The sequence below is a fragment of the Nymphaea colorata genome, chromosome 1 (genome assembly GCF_008831285.2).
Source record: "Nymphaea colorata isolate Beijing-Zhang1983 chromosome 1, ASM883128v2, whole genome shotgun sequence".
NCBI classification, from domain to species: domain Eukaryota; kingdom Viridiplantae; phylum Streptophyta; class Magnoliopsida; order Nymphaeales; family Nymphaeaceae; genus Nymphaea; species Nymphaea colorata.
In genome coordinates this window covers 25278421-25302870 of record NC_045138.2, presented here as the reverse complement: position 1 = coordinate 25302870, position 24450 = coordinate 25278421, and the positions used below count along the sequence as shown (strand labels likewise).

Below are 24450 nucleotides of genomic sequence, written 5' to 3'. Positions count from 1 at the left end.
CAAGGTGACGCCGCAACTTCTTCGGTTGAAGTTGTAAACTTTTTCATCTGTTTTTATTACAAAATGATGAAAAAGTATAACCAAGTAGACACAGTCAAATAACTGTAGTTTATAACCACAACTACAAAATAATAACAATTAATAAATAAAATGCATTCGATTAGTTTATTCATAATAAAAAATCACAATTTATTTTTTATTGATATTGGGGTAATAGTTAGAACTGGTGCTACGTGAAATAGCCTAAAATCAGGTGATTTCGAGCTGATTCAACCAAGCCATACCCCAGCCTTCTGAAACTCGGTTATGTTTGGAACATGACTATTGGCCCAATCTTTTGGGTTAACTTGCCAGCTTTGCCATTTATGAAATAGGTCAAATCGAAACGTATATTTTGAAAAATATGAAACCAAGGAATTAAAAAATGAAAAAAGTAATAAAGAAATGAAAATTAATGCGGCGTATGTTTATCTAGTTGATGATAGGATTGCTTATACGAAGACACAAAAGAGAATCAACATATCTTCTGCTGAAACGCTATGGATACGCTTCAATGACGGATTGAAGGGTTATAATGTGTGATCTTGCATCGACTGAAGTTCTGAACCCGGCATTTTGCAGGAGGCTTCGCGACTCTTCCTCCGTTATCCCTCTCCCAGACGTCAGCATCATTGCCGACAGGTCTGTCGCAAGCTTTACCCTTGTCAACAATTCGTTTCGCTCATCAAGTACAATGTCTAATATGATTGTTTTCCCTCCCTCCGCGGAGATGGCGCTCCTGCAGTTTCCCAAGATCTTCAAGCATTCACTATCGTTCGAAGCATGTGGGATAAACTATTAACAATAAAAAGCACGTTTGAATTTGGCTCTCTTTCATTTATTCGCTTATTTCCTATGCAATCTAAGCAGTTAGAACTTGAGCGTTCTAAAATTTTCTCTCTTGTTCTTTATATTTTAGAAAGCTAGTAGCCAATCATGCACTGATGCATCTGCCCGGCGCAACTGAACACTACCTTTCTCTAATTTCTTTTACGCCAATGATGAAATCAGGGCATGTAGCAGAATACGGGATACGACTGGAACAAAGGTCTATGTCATCCCTCCTTGCCTTCAAGTGCACGTGTTTTTTTGAAGGTAGGTGAAACTATTTTGTAAGTGAAAGCAAATCTATAACATTTGAAAAATATTTTTACGCCGTTTTGTTGATCTATCTCTGATGAGATTCAAAAAAGTTAGTTGACAAATTTAATCTCCAAAGCTAATTTTAAATCGTTAAGCAATGGATTTGTCAGATTTTTCTAAGTACGATGAAAAGATCTCGCTTGTAAAAAATGAAAAGGTTCCTCTTTTCAGTAGACGTTTTTTCTTGATACACATCCGTGTATACTAATGGAAAAAGGTGACTGCTATTTCTCTCTATGGAAATTCATCTTAGATGCTAACAAATCGGCTTTAGATTGGATATACCCTCTATGCATCAGGTTAGTCACATAATTGTACAATCAGATATGCATTTGAATTAAGAACAAGTCCAGCTGCATTCTCCATGGGTTGGAGTTTGGTCTTCTTTTTGCTCTTGGTCTCTTGTTAAGCTCATGTTCGGAACGAGTAGTGACAGAAATTAGCCTTTTGCCCAGCATCAAATTAAGTGGAGAAAGGTAGAGATGAGTGGAGGGGCTACCTAGTAGGCCGCCAAGAGGAGCATCGTTCCAGAAGTTGGGAATTAGGCAGAGGAGCCCTTATTTGTTTACGCCTCTAAATCCATTGATCCAACACCAGAATTCCAATGTCGAGCTACAAATGAAGAGCTAACATGTGCACAGATAAAGTTCTGATCAGAACTTATTTTTAATCTGTACTCATTAATTTCAATAGCGGAGCCCTATTTGTTTACGCATCATATCCATAGGCCCAATACCAGACTTCCAATTTTGCGCTAGACATGAAGAGATCACACGTGCACGGCTAAAGTTCTATCCAAACTTATTTTTAAAACGGTGCATGGTTCTGTACTCGTCAATTTCAACAACGGATTTTTTTGCAATGAAGGTGGTTACCATCTAATTTCAGTCGATCGGCTTCCTCTCTTCCCAACCAGCCGTCTAACCTTGTGCCTGCATGCCCATGAGCCCATCCCACATGCGAGCGAAGGCCTCCGTCTGGAAATTGAGCGGGCTCACGGAAAATTAAGGTCATTATTCTCTTTTCTTTTCTTTGCGTTCGATCCTGAAATACATATTTATACATGTTAAAAGACATCAATATTGTTTGAGAGGTCTAATATGACGTTTTGGTTTTATTGATGAGGCTGACATTTCATCAAATTGTCTTCGAAGGTAATGATTTTGAAGAGGTCAACTTACATCGATAGTGACTACGAGCAGGTGCATAATAAATGCAGCTAATCTTTTCATCATATGTCTACCTAATTAAAAGAGGGCTTCAAAGAGCATTCTTCATCCTGAACGCGATCGAGGATGAAAGGTGCAGGATAGTCTTCTCCTCTAAGAGTCACTTACTCTTCCTTAATTTTCACATCATTGAGCAAATAAATGGTTTCTCCAATGAATCCAGAAGACAGAGGAGAAGCTACTGGCGTTAATACGATGTTTCTAATGAAGATTGAACGTCCAATGAACTATCCTTCCGTTCCGAAGGCTAATTGGATGTAAGATTGAACGTTCAATGACCGTTCACCCTCTTTAATTACCTTTCTTTTCCCTTCTTCGAAATTGCAGGGACTTTAATTCCTTCGGGTGGAGGAGGTAATATTATAACTGGATCAAAGCGGACTAATGGACATGTACGAGCCTGGTCAAGCTCGATAAGCCTAGCTAGTTGCATGAACTGGAACCGGTTGTGAATTGGTCAAATTGAAACTTATATTTTGAAAAATAAAAGATCAAAGAGAAAAAATAAAGAAAATGGAAAAAGAAATAAATTTAATAAAAGATCATGCCATGTATGCCACCGAATCAGGCCATGATCTAATACAAAAGCGTCATTATTTAAAAGGGTGGATTCCAATTTCTGGAATATGTTGGGCACTAATTATAAGAGGATACATGCGCCAGCAATTATACATTCGCCGAAAGTTAAGATCATTATTCTTTTCTCTGTTCACCTTGTTTGATACTTAAAATACATATTTATACAAGTACCTCAATATTATTTGCGAGGTCGTCTACTGTGGCATTTTGATTTTATGGATGAGGCTGACATTTTTTTGTATCTGCTCATCAAGTTGTCTTTGAAAATCATCACTGGTCTTGGATTCTGATCCCCATAAGTTGTTGTAAACCATGCATGTACGTAGCTTTTAGTTCTTACCCACAAACTAAAAGGCGAAGCAAATTAGAAACCTCCCAACTTGCAAAAACAAGACAAATCAAATGATCAATTAACTGCTGGTGAGGGTCTAAAGCTATAGGATGATGCGAAAAACTTTGATTTTTCATGTGATTAATCTAATAAGCCAAGGGTCTGACAGAGACAAGTGCAGCAGCCCATTAATTAACAGGTATTAAACAATAAACTATATAAGTTTCTGTCAGTTTGACTTGTATATATATCCAACATATTCCCAAGTCTTAACAAGAGTTGCACTCATAAGAGGGAGCTTTCTCATATTCATTTATATCTTGCGACTGATTCATATTTTCGGCCTTGTTTACCTGCATTAGCCCCCTATTAATGTCAAAACTTTGATGTATTGCTTATAGAACCTATGTTTTAGTTTTTCAGTTCATGAGTTCTTTGAACCTGGTTACCTAATTGAGTAAACGAGTACTTTAGTTCCTATCATCTATTCTATTTGCAAATAAATTTGAAGAAGACTGAATAATCTATAAATCTTGGGCCATAACAAATATGATGATATGCAGTCTTGAATTGGATTATTCAGGCCTTAGTTCTCCTTTTCATCTGCCAATGCAAGCTTTGACAGTGCCACTGCGAATGGGTGGTACATGATGCACATTGTACTAACTGCATGCTTCTCTATTAAATATAACAATGTTTTCTTTCGTCTTTTCTCTGAGTTCTTAGTTCATGCCGAACTACATTGCTGAAAGTTTCCTTACATTAAAGGGGTAAACAAAAGGTGGTGAGCCATCAAAAGCAGCATCAGCGAGCATACGAGAAGCAGCCTCTGTGGGGTGATAAAAATCCCAAAATACATGATCCGATCTATTCCCACAATAGTGTGAAATCGGTATGCAGGGAAAAATGGCGTTCAGCTTTCCTAGCCCACAACAGGCAGCTTTAACCTCCACAAATCCTGCAAATCCAAACCACAATAAAAATAGGAAAAACCAGTAAGTTGATCGAAATTCTAGCACAAAAGAGGAATTAATAATAATAATAATTAACGAATAGAGTGTATCACCATGGGAAGAAGGCCTTTCGATGAAGTCATGCACAAGGAGGTAAGTGTTAAAGAAGGAATAGTTGAAGTCCTTCAATTCAGATTTCAAGTTCTGCAGGAGTCTCACGACAGCTTCATTATACCTCGCACACCAGTCGTTTGTCTCTTCATCGCAACCTTCTGTTTCATTTCTAGCTCTTATTTTAGGGCTACATCCGATTGGTCCAACCCCAACGGATACTATTTTGCGTGCACCCAGATTGTATATCCTCTGAAACATTTTGCAGTAACAATTAGATAAATGAAGCCTTGCTAACTAAGACATCCAACTCTAGCTCCAGTTAGTTTCACAGAGCTAAACAGGCCAGGCTCATTAAATTTGCAAACTTGGAAACTTAAATAAACCTGTTGAAACTATGAGTATCACAAAGGATCCATGCCAGAGCAGAAAGCTGTTATTCCTACTCATATTGTCATGGATTCTTTGTGATAACACAGCTTCAACAGATTGCTCTGATAGTGGTCCTCTATCTCAGGAACCTTGTGCAACCAGTTGGTTCATTCCCTGGAATTGAAGCCCGGAGACTCCTCTGGTCCATCACACCCAGGTTCAGTAGCAGGCACAGAATAAACCATGGGGGTACTGGTTATAAAGTTTAGAGAGGTACTGCGGTACTGTTCTTGGTTCAAATGCCACCCATGACCGCCTGTACATTCCTTCCAAGATTTTCAACACTAGGTGATCACAAGTCCACCCTGAACCATATGAAGCTCCACCATTGCCTACTATTGACCCCTTAGCAGGAGACGGGCGGCTCCAGATTTCAAGTTCCTTCTGCAACTTGAAACCTTCTGAATCGCTTTCCAACGAGATGTATAGAGCTATTTTGAGCAGAAATCAACTAAGACTAAAGCGCTAACTGGTTGAAAATTTACCTGAAGCTGACCTTTCAATGTGGTCATCAGCAGATCTAAATATTGTTGGGGAGAATACTTTTGTTTCATTGAGGAAGTAGGTTTGAAGTATCCCAGTATGTCATTACTTCCTATAACCACTGCAAACAGTGATCTTGATAGATACTTTTGGGCTTCAATGCTCCCTAGTTGTTCCACAAACTGCCCATAGACGGTTGAGTAGAACTCAATCTGTTTATTGAGTGGTATCGTCTGTTCCTGCAGTCAATAAGAACAGGACTGTCTAAGGAACGATCTACTTAAGCGTAAGAGCTCGACAACAGATGAAATTGCAACCAGTGTTAATGCGGTGACGACGACAAAGGCCATGAGACGCATACAAAAATTTTTGGTTTTGGAGATCCATCCAGTATGCCTGCTCCTCCTGATGCGAAGCTGACGCCGCCCATGATGGAGCTACTACCTTTAGCATTGTTTAGAGAAAGATACGGAGGAGAGGTTGCCAAACCCAGCTTCTGAGCTGCAGAATAAACAGAGTTAGATGGCTCTCCTTTGCTCTCTGATTTCTCAATTACACAATGTGGCACGGCTGGTCCGATGTGAGTATATCGTAAACCAACAGAGTCGAACTTCTGGAAGTAATGAAGTATGAGTATTATCTTTAATCCAAATTATGGATAATATTTTAGACTATCACTGTTACAAGTGACAAATTCAACTGAAAATTAATGAATTTCTTTTTTAAACTACACCTGAAGTCTTGGCAGTAACCAAAAAGGATGACTAAGTTTTCGATATTTATTAATAAAGCACCTGACTTATTCCAGAAGACTTTGGCCGGCGGTGGGTTTCCTCCCACTCACCCGAAACTGAAAACTGATAATTCGGTTCAAGGTAATACTGTCATTTTCTCAAGTGAGTTTGACTTCATCTATGGGACGACGGTGAAGTTACAGACTTCGAAAATTCAGAAATGAAGGCGCACTTTTTGAATAGTGATGAAACTATAAGCGCAAAAAAGTTTCGACGGAGAGAGATTAGAGAATGAGAGAGAGCGACAGCAGAACATTGATTAAACATTACTCAAAAGGACTGTTTCCAACAGGATGTTGGAATTTGGAAATTTACAATGCCAATTCAATGATAACCAGGCAATATACTGGCAGAACCAAAACAAATGTAGTAGATGAAAATGAGAGCGAAAGAGAGAGTACCCATGAAATCTGCAGAGTTCATGCCATTGCTGAACCTGCCAGTTGCTTTCTGTCCTGCATAATCGATCCCGTTGTGGGGGAAGTTGGCCTTGTCGAGCGCCAGCTTCAGGAAGTTGTTGTTGCCCACATCCACCAGTGAGTCCCCAAAGATGAAGAGCGCAGGGACCGATGTCTTCCGGGGATCCTCTTCCACTGCATTCGCTGCTTTACATCCCCCAACCAGAACCGTCACAAAGCACAGCAACCTCAAGCCCCACACAGACATCTCTCTCTGTCTCTCTTTCTGTGTGTGTGTGAGAGTGTGTGTCTTGAGAGGTGTGTTGTGAGCAAGATTCTGGGCGTGTAAATAGAGCAAATGGTAAACCGTGTGGGCTCCCCTCAGCAGAATGTAAGGGCCATTTCATATTATAGGATACCAAAAGGATGTTCTGTAGAATTGCGCGGGGATCTGCACGTCTGTCCTATCTTTCCCTCCCTGACTGGCGTTCACCACGAGATGCCAAAAGTGATAGACATGGAAATGTCCAGACGGAACACTCTGAGATCACGTTGCCTTGGAACAACCTGACCAATGGGCTAATGGTGGTGTGAAACGAGTCCACTGGCAAGCAGGTGAAAGGGACAGAACAAGTGCAGGTGGGACCTCCCCGCTCAAGTTTATGATTCTCTATTACTGTGTGGTATCTCCAGACCTCGTGATCAACAGTAAACAGACATTATGATCTGCTCAATCACATTTCTTAACTAGTTTGGCCATCTCGACCTTCATTTTAGTGATGAATGGTCACCACCATGTGAGGGCTACCGGTTTTCTCAGAGAAATCGGAAAGGTGTGTCCCTTAGGACAACAGATTAGCTTGTTTGTTCACTACTTTAACTTCTTGCGTTTGCTAAGAGGGTGAGAGGCTGAAATCAGAGGAACCATGTCCCAGTTCTCCAAACTCATATTCTTGATCAGTTTCGGTCCTTCTGTTTAGACCTCTGTCCAGACATGTTCATTTGCGACAGTATCCGTTGCCTGGCAATTTAGCAGGAAAAGGAGTACATGGCTTGTCTTGCATTTGACTTGCATGCCTCATTTTCCAAACTTGCTTATGTACATAAAGTGGTACAGAAGATATAAGAAAAGTCGCTTTTTCTTCATAGGGAGACAGGCAAATGGAGGCCATGACAACTACGGAGCCAGAAAGAAGAACCTCTCTCGACGAATTTGTTCTCCGACATGTCACATGTCAGAGTATGTGCGGAATCTCAGCCTTTAATTTTTACACGTTTACACTGAAACCATTTTGAACTTGTTTCCCCTTCAAGATCGGTTCCCCATCTTGAAAGGTGCACTAGGCATTTAAACTGGTTCCTGTTCTACGTCTTTTCTATCAAACCTTTCTGAGTTTGAACTCCTTTGTACTCCAGCTTCGTTGATCTATGAACTTAAAAACGGTATCCTCTTAAGTCTCTACCGTTCTCAAACTTAGTGTGCGTCTGAGCAGGCTTTGGTCATCGATAAAGCTTCAGCATCACAACATTGAACGTCTTCTTCAATGATAAGATTGCATTTTAATCTACAAAATGACAGAATTAAAAAAGAAAAAATCAAGGGCTATCTATAATGTATGTCACAGTGTATCAAAGCTGTCTGGCGACATGATCAGCATCTGTTAACGCGGTCGCCATGTGCGGACAAAGGATAAGATCCGCCAATTACGTCATGGATCTGTTCTCATTGACAGCACTGCTACAGGAACACTGTGCTTCACATCAATCAAACCCCGTTCAAACCAATGTCTTTCATGGGGCGTACAGATTAGCAGTATCACCAGAGCCAGAAGCTTGTGCCGTATCAATGGTTAACCTACTCACTGGCCTTTCATGGCCGATGTTGCAGCTCTGTTAATCTGAGACCTGGAAACTTTACCATGATGGACTGTGAGTTTCCCAGGCAAGATGGCGGGCGGACTCACCTTGAGACAGGACGCAAGCTCAGCATGGTTCCTGATAGATGCCATGCCATCAAATAGTAAACCAACAAAAAAATGAAAAAGGATGCCATCGAATTCGGAAAAGCGCGTAAAGCACTTTACTTTATGGAGCGAAGGCATCGGCTGATGACTACTACAGTGGAGGTCAAGACGTAGAGATGGCTGACCAGAGGGCCAGTTTCATGCTTTTTAGCAATCGCGCTCTTCTTTGTCTTTTTTGTTATTCTCGAGAAATTTTTCTTGCATCCGCATCTCCTAGTCTAGAACCGCAACGCTGAAAACCTCTATATTTAAAAGGTTCCAAGCACTAGACCACGTTTATTTTATGTGCATAAAGGAAGCGTTTGCTAGCCCTGGAATTTACTGTAGACGGTGAACGAAATTTTGAATTTGATACAGGATCAAGTACAGAAGGGATGGATTTGTTGCCAATGGAAAGAAGCATGTTTCAGGAACTTGTCACCTCCAAATGGGTTGGCACGAAAACCCCATTTTTGAAAATCTGCCCATTAGGCCATTGAGATGGATGGAACTCCAGCAACAATTGTTCCCATTTCACCAGACAGGAGAAAAAGATTATATCCTCCAAAACGTGCAACTTTAAATATGACGTTCATAATCACAGCAGTTACACCAAAGTGTTGCAGCCCCGCATTTAGCAGAGTACAGAATTTCAAATTGCTGACAAAAAAAATTTTCCTAAAACTATAAAAGAGAAGAAACATCCGAGTGTAGTTTGGAAGGTTATGCGGCAGCTGCGGATTTCTGTTTCTTGGGCACCCTGTAGGCACCAACAACACAGGCATGGTCCCGCTCAAAAGGCTCCAGCGTAACCTGCTCAGCCGGCTTGAACTGATCGGCCTGCAGCTTTTTCACCTCTTGTGCAAAAACAGCCTCAGCTGGCACAGTAGAGTCAATGCAATTTGCCTGGTACAAGAAACTAATTAGAAAGAGGAAGACAGAGAGAGGGGTGTCATCTATCCTAAAAGGAAGATAATACAAGCACAACAAATGGTTCAACAAGATGGTCAGCAGGAAGGGTGCATTGATCTACTTACTCCAAGGCAGAAACTAGCAACTACCACCTCATGTGGTTCTAAAAGAGCTTGGGTTCAAAGACAAGCAAAAGAAGAAACAAGACCAGCAAGGGTCACAACGGCCGAGCTTTCAAGCTTTAATAACGGTTTAACACAAATTGCCAGGTTAACAAACAGAACATTTTTATGAAATCTCATGGTTTCAACACAGACGAAGAATGAAGCCTGATCTTCAAAACGAATGACTCACAACATTGAAAGCAGATGTTCACAAACAGTGCAAGGAAATACAAAATCTAGGCTGTCTCTACTTAATGTAACTAGATGCATTTTTACATACCTTGATAGATATCACGAAATGACCACCATTTTTCAAAAAGTATGACGCATTCAAGCCTAAAATACGTGCCTGCATAACAAAGAGTACAAGTAAAGAATCATACATAAGAAGTACACCATTACACCAATAAATTAAACTAAAACAGTCAAAGAATTTCAAAGACATGCTTCATATCATCAGTAGATGTAGAAATACAAATTATTGAGTAGGAATTGATGATACTGGTGAATTAATTGCATCTCCACCATAAAAATATTAGTCTAAGGCAGAGAATGGTACATCAAAAACATATCCAGTACAGACCTTTTCCAGCAGTTGCTCATCAAGTCACCAGCAACATGAGAAGGAAAGAAAGAAAAATGTGTGGTTTAACCCACTATATTATATTTTGTGAAACAAACTGTAAAAAGTTCTTTGATTATTCATCAATAATGAGGTGCTACTTATTCAGGATTAGATTATGTTAACATTAACAGTAGAAAGAAAAGGAAACAAGATGTTTCCAGGTAAAAAAGTAACGGAAAGATAGTACCTGTTCACAAGCCTCTGTGCACAAGCATCAGAATTTTGATTCAGGTCATTAAAAATATTCAATAATACAGAGAGATAACTAGCATCAGAAACTCGAAATTGGCATCATCCAATATGTCCTGAAGGGGAATCCGAGTAAACTCATCACATGCACCTTGCCTTTCATAATGGTACAACATAAATGAAAAAATAAATGTACTTAAACTTGTTGGAAAAGTCCACATTCGCATCAGAGACTCGAATTTGCATCATCCAAGATGTCCTGAAGGGGAATCCGAGTAACCTCATCACATGCAAATGAAAATCGGGTCACCTACTGGCAATGTAATCTACTTTAACATGTGTGTGAGTGCAAGTCAGTGTGTTCCTTGGCTTGCCTGTGTGACTATGTTAACGTGTGTGCTTGTGCGGATGAGTGTGTATACGTGAGAGAGTGAGAGAGGGAGAGAGACGTGAATTGCTGAAGACATCCTGTTTCTTTATGCGTGAATTGCCAGAAGTCCAATACAAAAAACAAAATTTTTGAAATGAGATAAATAGCTCGACCAAATACATGAATTGAACTCAAATCACAGGCTTGTGCTAATAGACATGCAATCCACCTGCTCCAAAAGATTAGATGCAGACAAAATTCAAACAGCAGATACGGTTATACCTGATCGGGCTGTGCAACATCAGAAAATATGACATCAACCATTCCAACCAACATGCGATACTTCGCCGGATGCCTGGCATCCTCAATGATAGGCACGACATTGGGCCTCTTTGCAGCCATGGTCACCAGGTCCCTTCCACTTCTATGTGAAAATTCGACAGCATAAACCACGCCGGTCTACAAAATACAAGCACAAAAACCAAGAAAAATAAAAAAAAAAAGTCAGAAACAATAGACATCGTATATCAATGTTAAAAAAAATAATAGACATCAAAGAAACAAAAGAAAAATTCGTGCTCAAAATCAGATCCTCAAGACCAAGTTAACGATAAACTGAATGATGAGCATCTTAAGTTATATTCAACTAGGCTACTAAAGTCAGATGACTTGCTCAAGTTTATGAAATCCTCAAACTTGATATTGGAATTCACAACGCATCCAAACGGTTCGTAAGCAATGCGTATTCGATTTGCTAACAATGTAGACTATGTGAAGAAGGGAATCTGGCACCTCAGCAGGAACTTACCGGGCCAACAAGGTCGGAGACGTGAGACACCGTGGTCCCTGAAGCAGCTCCTAGGTAAAGAACACGAGATCCAGGTCCCTAACAACGCAACAATAGAAAAAACTGAGACGCCAATACGAAACAGAATACATTAGTAAAGCAGAAAAATACTCTGAAGAATGAAATTACCATCCAAATATTGTCCACACCACCAAGAATAGCTGCCGCAAGCTTCGACCGGAATGGATTCCAGACTCGGTACTCCACCTTCGTACCATCTTCATTCTGGACATTGAAAACCACAACCATGAGAAATTATCTAATGTGCTTCTTGACGAGTTCTCTGGTAATCACATTCCTCGCTTAAGATTGACAATGGTCCAAATTTCAAATAACACATATACCACTACGACTAGAACGAGTATCAACGCTCTGATTGTGCCTACAAGCGTCAAAAAGGGTGTGCTTTTTCACCTGAACAGAAATTCTTTTCTCGCCGTAGACAGATTCTCCGGGAACCAGATTCTTAGTGACGAGAGCGTCTTCCTTCCCCTTTGCCACAAACACTCCTTGATGTCTATGCGGCTCGACGACCACCCTGCTCCCACCCTTCATTCCACCACCACCTCTCCCACGTCCCCTTCCACCACCCCTTCCGCCACCTCTTCCCCCGCCTCTTACCCCGCCTCTTCCTCCCCTATCGCTCGCGCCAAACCTCCCTCTTCCTCTTCCACCGCCATCACCACGCCCTCGTCCTCCATCACCTCTTCCTCCTCTACCTTCAAGCACAAAGAAAAAAAAAGATAGTACCGGTAATGAAATAGCGTGATAAAGCTCCAAGGGGTGGGGAAAGAAGAACTCCTTATCTCCTCTGTGTCCTAAAACATGAGGAGAAAAACCTCCAAAATCCACGGAAAGGAAGAACATATGCCCCTCGAGCAAATAAGAATGACCAAGAAGAAGGCTTAAGAAAGAAGAAGATGCAAGCTTACCTCTCGGGGGCCTCATCCTGAATGAAGTCGAAGGGATTCTGGAGTCTGAGCGTGGGCGAGTGAGGAGCGAAGAGGGTTTTAGAGATTCATATAGGCGCGATGCGGCGAGGGTTTTAGGGTTTTAAGTCGACATTTACTATTGCATCCCTACCTGTCAACAAAATTACCATTGTGGAATCCGATCCGGGTCTGTGCTCCAGCATAACATTCCATTTCAAATTTATAAGTCCGAAACTCAAAATGGTTCTAATCTACAACGGTATGTTATTATTTGAAGAACTCTTCTCAAAAAATAGGGTAGAATAATAAAACGCCATTATAAGTGTTCGATGAATCTGTTTTATTTTTCAGAAATAAATTCTTAAAACAATAACAATAAGTTATTGGTGCCAAAAGACTATCTTAGTTATCCATGAATGCTTTAGAGGAGACATGTGGATAGAACAATTTTAGAGTGATTTGGGTGACGCCTATAACTATTACTTTGAATGTGAACGGAAATTTAAAGCGTATTTGCTCATATAACAATACTTCATTTGGAAGAGAAATCCGACCTCATTTCTCCTACCTCTAAAGTCTTATGCTGCATTGGGGTTTATAAGAGCAGCAGGTTGCCTTCAATTCAATAAAGCACTACCATTTTTTACAATTTAAAGGAGTAACACCCATGAAAATCGAAGCAAGGACGCACCATCTACACGTTTCCTACTTAAACGAGCTATGTTATAGAGTTTGAGGTAATCAAAATTTATTTTCGTTGGCTTTCGACAGAAAGTGAATCACTTAGCCTCCCCTTACATTATTCACACAAAATGTAATTTTTATCTAGACAAAGTTTTCAATACTGATTACAACACAAATGGTCACAAAACGCCATTTTTTGAAGGTGCCCTGAAATACAAGCTAAAAAAATAAAATAAATTGGATTTGAGAGTTTTAGAAAAAAAAAGAAGAAGTAAATTGGGTTTTCCAAGAGTACTGGACTGAATTGCTGCAAGTGCCAGTCAAAAGTTGCCAAGCTGCTTGAATAGACCGATTGAGCCATCTATTTAAATCGGCAGAAATATTAAAGTATTTAGTTTTTTAATGAAGTAAGTGAAAAATAACTTGCAAATTACTTAAAATGAGAAAACTCATAAAGATATTTTAAAAATAATAGCAAATGTATTCCTTAATTGGCCACTGGATCGAATTGGCATACCTACCACTGGCTCAGTGGATTAAAGCCGATCTTTGTAACACTCTTTTTTGCTACCATTAGGAAAAAACTGCCCACTAATTTGTGGGACAGCTCAAACAAGTGTGGCTCTTTTTAGTGAAGTCAAAATAGATAAGCAACATAAATAACTATCTTTTATGGGATAATTATATTTCCCTTAGTTAAATGTATCGGATTAGACATTCGAGAAATAGAAATCAACTTAGTAGTGACGCTGAACGTGAGGCAGGACTCAATCAACGTTGCATGAATATTGACTTGGAGAGATATATATATATATATATATCGCCTTTTCAAAATATACCCAACACTATTTTCATCATAAAGAAAGAAAAATTAACTGGTTTTGGATGCATACTTTCTGTCAACTTCCTACTATTCATGACGTACCTTATTATTTTCTTTTTAGCATAATAAAAGGTATATATCGCCTTTTCAAAATATACCCAACACTATTTTCATCATAAAGAAAGAAAAATTAACTGGTTTTGGATGCATACTTTCTGTCAACTTCCTACTATTCATGACGTACTTTATTATTTTTTTTAGCATAATAAAAGGTTTGAATGTATAACAATATTTGTATGGATTTGAGGTTCCAACTATCCAATCCAATATCCAATTTTCATTACAACTGCTTACTTCCTCCCTTTAAGTTGGACAACAGGATTTTTAGGTACTTGCCGACAGACTCAATCCATTAGTTTTAAGTGGTGTAGCCTAGTTAGTGATGGGTGAAACTCCAATCATCAGTTCAATTCTCACACTACTCTTATATATTAAGACAGTGAATGTGTAACACTGTGTACCACTCTCCACCCAAATTTCAAAGTAGTCTTAAATTCCAAAGGTATGGAAAAAGGGAGAGGGTCTTGCATCCAAAACGATTTGAACCTCACAGGTATGTTAGAAACAATACACAAAACTCTCCTCTCGCACTCTCAAGAAGAGGATAGAAACAATAAGGAAGAAGACAAAGATTTACGTGGTTCAGAGCAATAATCTCCTACGTCCACGGTCGCACAGATCTTTCACTATTCACTTTCAGATGAACACAGACACTCTCAGAGAAAAGACCCAAAAAGAAACTGCGCCCCCCCTCACAACATAAAGATTAGGGCAAACCCGCATTTGTACAAAATGACATAAATGTCCTTACACCGCGAAATTGAATCTACGGTATTGCAAATAAGTGTCCAGTATGAATCAAATTTCATACACCAACAAGATACCCTACTTATAATCAAATTGCTGAAACCTGCAAAGGGAATCTCGAAGCCTTACTCTAACGTTAGAGCTATTAAACAAGTTTAACACTTTTCGGCATACCATCACTCATCGTTGACTTATTATTGATGAGAGGGTAAGTTGCATTCATCCAGTAATTAGATGCTTAAAGTAGAAAAGGTTACATTAAGTTGGCCTGACCTTAAATATTTAAGGCAATTGTTTGTTTTTTTTTTTTCATAAGAACTTGCACAGTTAAACCTTGGTGACCTTTTTGTTCTTTACGTTTTAAATTTATCACTGATATACATCAAAAAGGAGCCAGAAAATGATATTCAATTAAAGCGAGTCAAATGTGAAATTGGCCACTTGGAAGTCAAGCTGACTATAAAAGAAATTTTCTTTAAAAAGTTTATTTTTCCATTTGAAAAGTGTAGCACTTGAATGTAAATCTCCTGTAAAGTATATGCGCTCGTGAACAAACTATCTAAAATGCTAATACATTATGCATACATAGTAAAACAAAGAGAACGAACCCGGCAAAAGAAAGAGATTACATTTGTATCATGCCATCAAGTTAGCAACCACATACACATTAGCAAAATGACCATCAGCCTATACTGTAAGTAACATTAAATGTCATCAAGATTATCTACAAAGACATACGGTTGGATAACGGTTTAGAACTAGAAGCACAAAGGTCTAGGATCAGAGTATCATTCAGTCATCCTCTGTCGGTGCTCTGGCCTTTCTTGACGTTAAAGCATCCAACGTTTAGATCACAAAAAAGAGAACGATTTCACAGCAAAATACCAAACCAAACCAGTTGCAGGTCATCCAGGGGATTTCATGCACTTCTGTTCGTGCAGAAGTCATTTCTGTGCTAGTTTCCCATGCTTCTGCTCTATTTTCAAGAGCAGTCCATAGTGATCACTTGGCAAGACTGGGAGCACCAGTTTCTTCACAGTGTTCTTCGCTTTCTTCTCCTTGCAATATGATAGTCCTGGAATTGCTTCCTGCCCAATCATATCAATACTGGCTATCTGAAAATCTCTCAAATTGCACATGACTCTGTCCAACCGCTTCTGCAACGTCCTATTACCTGACAACATCTCATTTCCTTTTGTATCATACGTCCAACCATTTTCTCCAGGCCTAAGCTCAAGCCAAGCATCAATCCACCCTTCAACTAATGGAAAGGTGCCATCTAACTTGTCATCCCAATTCATGTCACCACAGAATATGGCATTTGGGAAAGCCTTAAGTCGTTCTAAAGCTTCATTTGCCTGGACAATGCGTTCTTTGCTGTACATTTGGTCCCATCTTGGGGGTGCAGGGCAAGGACTTTCAAGGTGACTGGTGGCAACTACCAACTGCTTCCCCGCACCAACATCAAGGTCAGCCAAGCAGAGTTCCCTTCCCATTATGGAATTGTTGAATGGGTAGCGATAGAATCCTTTTACTGATAGCTTGCTCAGCTGAATTGCATCAGGCCATGTTGGTTAGCATAATCATGAACACAATAACATTATTATGTCAATAACCAATATTGTTAATAAGGACAAGAGAAGCATCAGTGCTCTCCCATACATACACATACAGAGAACAATTTAAACTTTCCGGAGACCTGAGAAGTGAGAACAAATCCTTGATTTGTATGCACATTTTCAAACAAATGCATAAAAAGCTTTCACAGCACATAATAATCCCTCATTAACTAATGCAAATGCAAACAAAAGACATGAACTTGGTCATTTGTTCTGTCTGGAGTTTGGACCACTTAGCAGTCAAGACTCAACAAGCACTAACTATCTGCTAAATGGGTCATGCCAATAAATTGTAAATAACTTTGGCTTGAAAGAATTAATGACTCTTTTACACTGGATCATATGCAAACAGAAGATAAATTCTTGGTAGTTTGTTCTATCTGCACCACTTTGCAGTTAGACTCAGCAAACACCAACTGATCAACTACATGCTAAAAGGGGTCATGCCAATAAACAGCAAATAGTTGAGATGTAGAAAACTTACCGACACTTTTACATTGGAAAGTACACATATCTGCAGTCATCTTATTGTAATAAACCAGATTATTTTAACACTTAACAGGCAATGCTACAGCGAAGTACATGTAAGTTTGACAGTGGGATTCTTATTTCTGAAGGAAAACAATCCATTTCTGCACATCGAAGGGATAGTGGTGCACACATATCCAAGTGTCTCTCTCTGTTGTGTATAAGGAAAGAGATAGATAGATAGATAGAGAGAGAGAGAGAGAGTCTACAAAGAATTCCTTTATGCCTTCTTTTGCTCACCTGCATGCAAAAGTAAGGCCTTACAGATGCCAATCTATCTGACACTGAGCAGTGGTATGCATTCCACCAACTTGATTTCTTAAAAATTTCATATATGTCGGGTGTGACTTCCTACAATATAAGCCATAAGAAAGTTCAGAAAGTTTCAAGTTTAGAAAGATAAGTGTTTGCTTGTGTGCCAGCATGCAGGCGTGCAAGAGAGAGAGAGAGAGAGAGAGAGAGAGAGAGAGAGAGAGAGAGAGAGAGACCTGCAAACAAATGGCGTGCGGATCATGCTGTTTGATGAGTTCACCAAGTGCCCGCATCCTCTCATTCAACTCTAGATCTTCCCTGAACCAAACATTGTATGTCAAGATTGTCATGGTGTCCAATTCTTGACATGGTTCAGTAAGGCCTGTCAAGAGGAAACATAAAATGTACAGGTGTAACCTTTTCAGTCGAATAGTACGATGTACATTGTTCAGGTGTAAATTCAGTCAAAATAGATGAGGAATTGCTTAAAGACAGATGTATGTTGTAACTTTCTTGCAATTATAATAATGACTTCTCTTGATTGAAATGGATAGTAACTGATGCTGGAAAAGTCGGATAAGTATAAGTAAAATTCGCATGACATATAACTGGTAAAGACGTGCATACTAACTCGCATAATAATAGTTAGCAGATCTAATCGTGCAGTACTATCCCTTCCATCAATTGGATACGGCATCTTCTAACCATGAAATTTTTTTTCTCCTTTCCCCTCCTATCTTTACCTATACAACTTTTGCACCAATCTTGGACTATCATATACCTAGCCACAGCATTATCTTTAAACCCATAATGAAGGATGAAACTAAATCAGCCATGAAATTAAGGCAGCAGAACTATAAATTTCACAGTAGGATAGCTCATATGTTACCACTACATGATCCAGCCTACTTCCTACTTAGCAATGTAGTTGAGGCCTGAGGGCCATCTGTTTTAAGCCACAGCAATAAAAGAATGCCATAATCGTTACGTGCACTAGTTGTAAATTAGTACAGCACCAGAGGCTGACTCGCAGACACCTCCTTTCTCTGGCTATTTCCCCGTAACTTTTTATTAAAAGTTTATCTTTTCTTCGTTCAGGAAATATGCGGCTAAAGAAAGCGGTCCATGAACATTCAGAAACCAGGATTATATAAACATGTCACATCTTGAATAGGAGTACTGACTGAATTCTTCTTTCCACCATCAAAATCTCTAAATCATGAAAGCCTTGTACGCTCCCTACATTCTTTTTCCTCATTGTAGCAGGTCATCGTCTAATCAATAGTCTAAGATTCATATATCCACTTGTTATCACAATTTGCAATTCACACTTAACAAAGCAGGATAAATCTCACGAACCCAATTCACTTCATCATGTTAAGCACCCGAACTTCAAGCTAGAAGACCATAGAGCAATCAAGACATGGACAAAATGGAAACCCCGCTATCCCATCAGTGGAGATGAAGATCAAGGCGCCAAAAAGAAACATGAATAGGAGGGTCAGAAAAAGCAGAAGCTATAAGATCATCAATCCCCACCAATGGATTGGTCCGACTTCAAGGCTTCCATCCTTGCCCGTTTCTCGGCGTGAAGCTCCCGCAACAGTTCGTTATTGGCGTACTCGACCGAACTCAATACATCGGAGTTTGCCGGCGCTCCGCTTGGTTCACCGGACGGCTTGTCAGATTGTCGAGCTAGATTGCAGCGCTTCAAGGGGCGAAAGACAGACCCAACAGAATCATCCGGTACGTCGTCATCGTCATCCAGAAGAGAGGTAGTTTCGGTCTTAGTGGTGCTGCAGATTCCACACCTGGTGGCGCCCAGAGGGTTCAGAAAGGTGCAGACCATGCATGGCCATTGGGATGAGGATGGTGGTGTTGGTGCAGAAGAAAAAGAAGAAGCTAACGACGATTCCTGTATGGTCTTGGAGGGAGAAGGGGAAGATTTGGGAGTCAGGCATACTTGACAAGATGATTTCTCGGAGGAAGGATTGAGGAAGGTGCACCTACAACAGGGCCACTCCATGGCGCAAACTGGCAGCGGTTTCAGGCTGAAGGAGGAAATGAGGAAGGCTGGAACCGAGGATTTAAATTTGGGAATTTGGGAGCGCCACATTGTTCAATGGCTGGCTTCGGTCGAAAACGAGAAAGGGTAAATGGTATGTCAACATTGATACTAAGCCCCATACACCGGTTGGAATCCGAATTCAAGCAGTTAAATTCGACAAGAAAATTAACATTCAATGGAATTATCAGATTTGTATTTAGTATAAATTTCTCTTATATCGAATTTTGTGAACACTCGATATTGAGGGACATAACGTTATCCAATTACACGCAATATATCAGGTTTCGAATTTCAAATATTTAAATAGAAGATTAATTTTAGTTTATTTAAGTACTATTCTAGAATTTTCCTCAATAGTGCTTGGGTGCAGGGTAAAGTGTACTCCGAATGTGCATTTATTCTTAAGATAAGGCAACATTTTCAAATGTACTCTAACCAGGTGAACATTCTTTCACCCTCAAAAAGTGTTGAGAATTTTTCAACCATAAAGGGTCTGAACTTTTTGCCGGCCTTTCTTTTGGGTAATGAAACATTTTTCACCTTACATGTTGCGTTTTCAACCTCATTTGTTAGTGGTAAACTTTTATTCCACCCGCAATCCCAAAGCGGTTGATATTTTCTCCCTCTAAAAGAACAGTTTGTCCTTCCAATGCTACCTTAGCCCTGTTTTTCACCCTGCTCTTCTTGTCTTGCATAAGTGGCTTAAATTAATCTTCCCGGAACAAAAAATTCACCTCTGACGGGATCATATTCAAGCAAGGCCATGAGATTTAATTAGTTAGTGACTTTAACCTTTGGATCCATACCAACTTGAGCTTTCCCGATGCCTACGTACATAATTCATGCTTCGTTTATGTTGTCAAGGGGTTAGAACTTAGAAGCTCATGCTTGCCACAACCTCTCTTCTTCCAAATGATAACTTTCCATTGAACTTCTGGCGATTATAGTTTTGGTGAGCGAGAGGCTAATCCCACCGCTGGAGTGATGGCCAAAGCCCCTCCCCCTCGTCTCCCTAAGGTCCCAGAGTGCCTTGCTGCCTCGAGAAACGTTTGGCAACTATAGAGACAATAAACCACAAAGGACATATAACACAACCGGGTAGCAAGGCAGTTCACATTCAATGGATCCAATGATCAAATTTCATGGACATTGTCACATCAATATGTCACTACTTTGTTTTGCCATTGGTAGTAAGCATGACACCCGAGCACAAGGATATATTGTAGGTTCATCCAAACTTCGAAGCGATAGAAGCTTGAAGACAGAATGATATAGTCTTGGAGGTTTTACGTGAAAGATAGTTTTCCCTAAGTAAACATTAAAAAAAAATACGAGCTATTTAAATAGTATGCAAAAGATTCAAGCAACCACTTGATCAAAATTGCACTTCAGGGCTACTTTGCTTGGCCCATCTACCACAATGCTCTTTTGCTTTTAAACAAAACCATATTTAGGCGTATTTGTGCCACATCCTGCAAGAAGCACCCAATGAATGGAATTTGATTTCCAACATTCAAGCACTTGAATGTTGAATGTTGCTAAAGAAAAAAAACCATGAGCGTTTTACCACTGCATATACAGTTTAACCGGTGAAAGCTGTTGGAGAAGGGATCTTCATCAAGTACAGGAATGGATAAAATGTTCAACGTGCATTCATATTCATGTGGATACCTTGAAGTGGAGTACCTGCATTTAACGAGAGCACATTTACCAACAGTGGAGAATGACATTTCATAATTTTCAATGAGTGATGTCAGGTCAGATGTCCTATTCACAGTATTTCATCCATTGAATTCCATTCATAAGTGATGAACAAAGAACCATAGTTTGCCTTTCTTGCCGAATACCCATTTCTGCAAGTGTGGTCCATCCAACCAGGTGAAATAATGACCACTGAGAATGCAGGACTCATTCACCTAAGTTTTCAAGGGATATTGATCAGTGTGAACTGAACTTATTTATCTTACTGCAAGGAACTTATCTACAGGAAAAACCACTTATGCCCACTGCATAAAATGAACAGCATCAAAAGGCTCAACGAATTATACTGAAAGAGGAACACCTTTGTCATTCTAAAACGAGGCAATCTATGAGAAAGAAGTTGGAAAATGGAAACATACTTTATACAAAAAGACAACAACAAGAAAGGCACTTTATTTTTGTAAAACATTAACAGCCATGACAATTATTCTGTCCTGAGCTGTAGGACCTACAATCGCATATGTATTCAGTGTCATTGAAGAGTGATATTGGCTTGACGAGGTGATCATGCACTCACATGGAGTTTGTCTGTACCGAAACTTACAATCAGAAAGGCAGCTGAGGACCGGCTATATATATTTTGTCAATGGTGTTAATAAGAAGTTGTTTGGCAACATGGACACTTTGTGAATGTTTCATGAATCTGCCTTAAAAATTGAGGTAGATTCATTTCACATAGTAAAGACATAGCTTATTGCACGATGACTTCCATGAGCATTAGTAGAAGTGGGCGTTGATGAGCAAGACAAGTTTCAAGAAATTCAAGGTTTCATGTACATTGTTTTGCCCCCATCGAGAGAGCTTATGGTGCAATCAGAATTTTTTTGCTTAGGAGCACTGGCACATAGTAAAACAATTTAAAACCCTCAAAAAAATATTGCGTCCTTCTAGTACACACTAAAATATTGATAGACACCATGACCTAATAAATTGTATGGGCATGTGTGGGCAACTGCCCATACGATCCCTAATGTGGCACACTATTTAAAAGTTAAAACGCCTCTGCATGTCCAAAAAAGCCGAAATGTTCTTCTAAAATAGTAAGTACTTTATATTCCTTGTATGGATCTATTTTAGGAATATTTTCTCCTATAATATTCTTTGTTTCCACCTTGCACTCAAATATTTGATCTGCTACATCATTAGAGCCACATGTAGGTTGAATATTAAATAGATAATTCCAACTGTGGATCTGATGATATGATACCACATCAGTATAGCCTAAGCGTATCTAACATTCCCTTTTCTAAGAGGATCGCGATATAAGAACATCCTATCGTTGAACACACGGAATTATGTAACGTTGTAGTTATGGTGATTTATTTACAATAGGTAAAAAGACGAGAAGGTTAACGTAGAAATATGTTATTACACAAAAAAAAACATTAGATGAAAAACAATATGCAAAAAGAATAGGGTTTCATATACCATCTGAGTGGTTCAGGGTTGGATTCAAAATTTTGGAGCCCTAAAGACTTCAACATGTGTGAAGTCAAGTCAGTATAACTTTTGTCTCAGAAGGGAACCCACTGCTTGGTTGGTAGAGAGCCGAAATTTCCACTCAACCTTTCGTTTTTTGTCTTTGACGTTTTGGAGTGCCGCCTCTAATGCTCTTTAATGACCCTTTTGGTAGCATATGAAGTTGACTCTCTTAACATTCACTAGCTACCTGGTCCTTAAGCCGTTGTACCAACCCCTAAAAAACGTGACCTATCAGTATAACTTGGTAGGAGTTGTGGTTAGTTTAACCGCGACCGTGGACCCAGGCATGTCGCTTCTTTATTGTATCACAGCATCACTTTACAGGTCTTCGTGAAAATATCACGTCTACAAATTGTGTGGCGCTTAAATATCCATCAGTTGATTCTTTATCTTAGGTGAAAAGCTGGTTGGCTGATACCTATCATGTTGGTCTTTGGCTGATACCTATTTAAAGGGTTATTTGATTTATAGTAATGGATAATTGGATAAAAAAACAAAAAAAAAGAGAAAAATACAAGAACTAATACTAGATAATGAAAATGTTCATCACAACTTTACTCATTAAGTTAAATGACTCTGAACAGCCGGTGTCACCATTTATTTTTTTTTTCTACTTTAAACAATACGTTGAATTTATCAGGTTTGATATGAAGACTGGTGTGGGGAATTTACATTACGATCTTCAAACCAAGATGTATGGAATGAAGTCCAATAGCAATAAGTGAGAGGCTTTTACATAATTGCATTATATGACGTTTCACATGGTTGATTTTTTCTAGCTTTCTTTTAGTTATGTATTTAATTTTCAGAGGCTAAACCAGAGTCACCAGACTGCTAGCTCTCCATGACATTTTTTTGGAAAGCACGCCGATACCCAGCTCAGCTGGACGGGACAGGAGCTCCCCGAATTTTTTAAAAGTAGAGAAGAAAGCGTATATATATATTTTCACGACATTAATTGCATTCCCTGAAATCCTTGGAAATGATAACTGGTCCCATTATACATTTTTTTTTTCTGGTTTGGCTTCTAATGGTAGAACATCTTACTGCCTCGTTCTTAGTGTAGGCTATAGTGTAAGATCGTGCGCCCAAGCTCGCTCCCCTTGTTCATATTCTACTTGTCAACACAAATCTGGCAGCCAGTGAAAATTGAAAGTTCACTTCATTATTTTGGATGTAAGTTCAATTGAACGAGAATGGGAGCCTGAATCTGACCAAACAACATGCGATGGTCTAGCTTTTAAACCTCAGCCTACATTTGCAGCAAGATCGTTTAAATAAAATACTAAAAAAAGTTAAAGGCTGTGGAGTCGCGGAGGGAGCGTAAGCCATTTCATATTTGCAAAAAATGGGAGACTATATATATTTGATAATCTTCTAAGAAACCTCTACCGCCGTCACCAATAAAGACGATGTTTCCTCTATTCTATATATTTTAGTCTGCCTACTAACCTCCTCCACTCAGCTCATGTAGTCTGCATAAATACACAATTTCAGATACGCAAGTAGCTGATGATTGATTGACAGAGGTGTTCAACAACTTGAACCAGTACATTCAATTTATAAGCGGCAATAGGAAGAGCTCCTGTGATTTCATTGGGCATAACATAGTCAAGCAGGCAGTCTATTAAAAGCGCATTGTCATTCTCATATGTGCTATTCCTTTGAAATCCTAAATGGTGGTAGCCTGACACTCCTGAAGTGTGCACCATAGCCTTTGAGGATAAAAGAATGAGAGATGTTTTTTTTTTTTCCTTTAGATGATAGGCTGTTAAATCTCCTGCTCATTCAAAAATGAGAAGCTACTGTAGCCGAGTAAAGTAACATCAAAT

The 24450-nt window shown here is 39.4% G+C and overlaps 3 protein-coding genes and 2 non-coding genes across 5 annotated transcripts; all 5 read right to left on the bottom strand.

Moving 5' to 3' along the window:
* Positions 1–3869: 3869 nt before the first annotated feature.
* LOC116266238 (GDSL esterase/lipase At5g55050) lies at positions 3870–6827 on the bottom strand. The gene is made up of 5 exons (XM_031647372.2): positions 6496–6827; positions 5662–5801; positions 5303–5539; positions 4388–4637; positions 3870–4279 (listed from the first exon to the last, which is right to left on the bottom strand). The coding sequence occupies exons 1-5, from the start codon at positions 6758–6760 to the stop codon at positions 4059–4061; spliced, it is 1113 nt and encodes a 370-aa protein (XP_031503232.1). The 5' UTR covers positions 6761–6827; the 3' UTR covers positions 3870–4058.
* Positions 6828–9050: 2223 nt separating this feature from the next.
* On the bottom strand, positions 9051–12610 carry LOC116250324 (rRNA 2'-O-methyltransferase fibrillarin 2-like). The gene is made up of 7 exons (XM_031623986.2): positions 12535–12610; positions 12017–12321; positions 11732–11827; positions 11564–11641; positions 11038–11214; positions 9852–9920; positions 9051–9401 (listed from the first exon to the last, which is right to left on the bottom strand). Exons 1-7 carry the CDS (start codon positions 12548–12550, stop codon positions 9219–9221), a joined length of 924 nt encoding a protein of 307 aa, XP_031479846.1. The 5' UTR covers positions 12551–12610; the 3' UTR covers positions 9051–9218.
* Positions 10464–10536, bottom strand: LOC116246535 (small nucleolar RNA snoR60). The gene has a single exon (XR_004170719.1). It is a non-coding gene; the product is annotated as a small nucleolar RNA snoR60 (small nucleolar RNA).
* Positions 10608–10679, bottom strand: LOC116246534 (small nucleolar RNA snoR60). The gene has a single exon (XR_004170718.1). It is a non-coding gene; the product is annotated as a small nucleolar RNA snoR60 (small nucleolar RNA).
* Positions 12611–15497: 2887 nt separating the features above from the next.
* Positions 15498–19474, bottom strand: LOC116248446 (uncharacterized). Its single transcript, XM_031621242.2, has 4 exons — positions 18847–19474; positions 17544–17689; positions 17296–17406; positions 15498–16458 (listed from the first exon to the last, which is right to left on the bottom strand). Exons 1-4 carry the CDS (start codon positions 19421–19423, stop codon positions 15853–15855), a joined length of 1440 nt encoding a protein of 479 aa, XP_031477102.1. The 5' UTR covers positions 19424–19474; the 3' UTR covers positions 15498–15852.
* Between the last annotated feature and the right edge of the window lie 4976 nt (positions 19475–24450).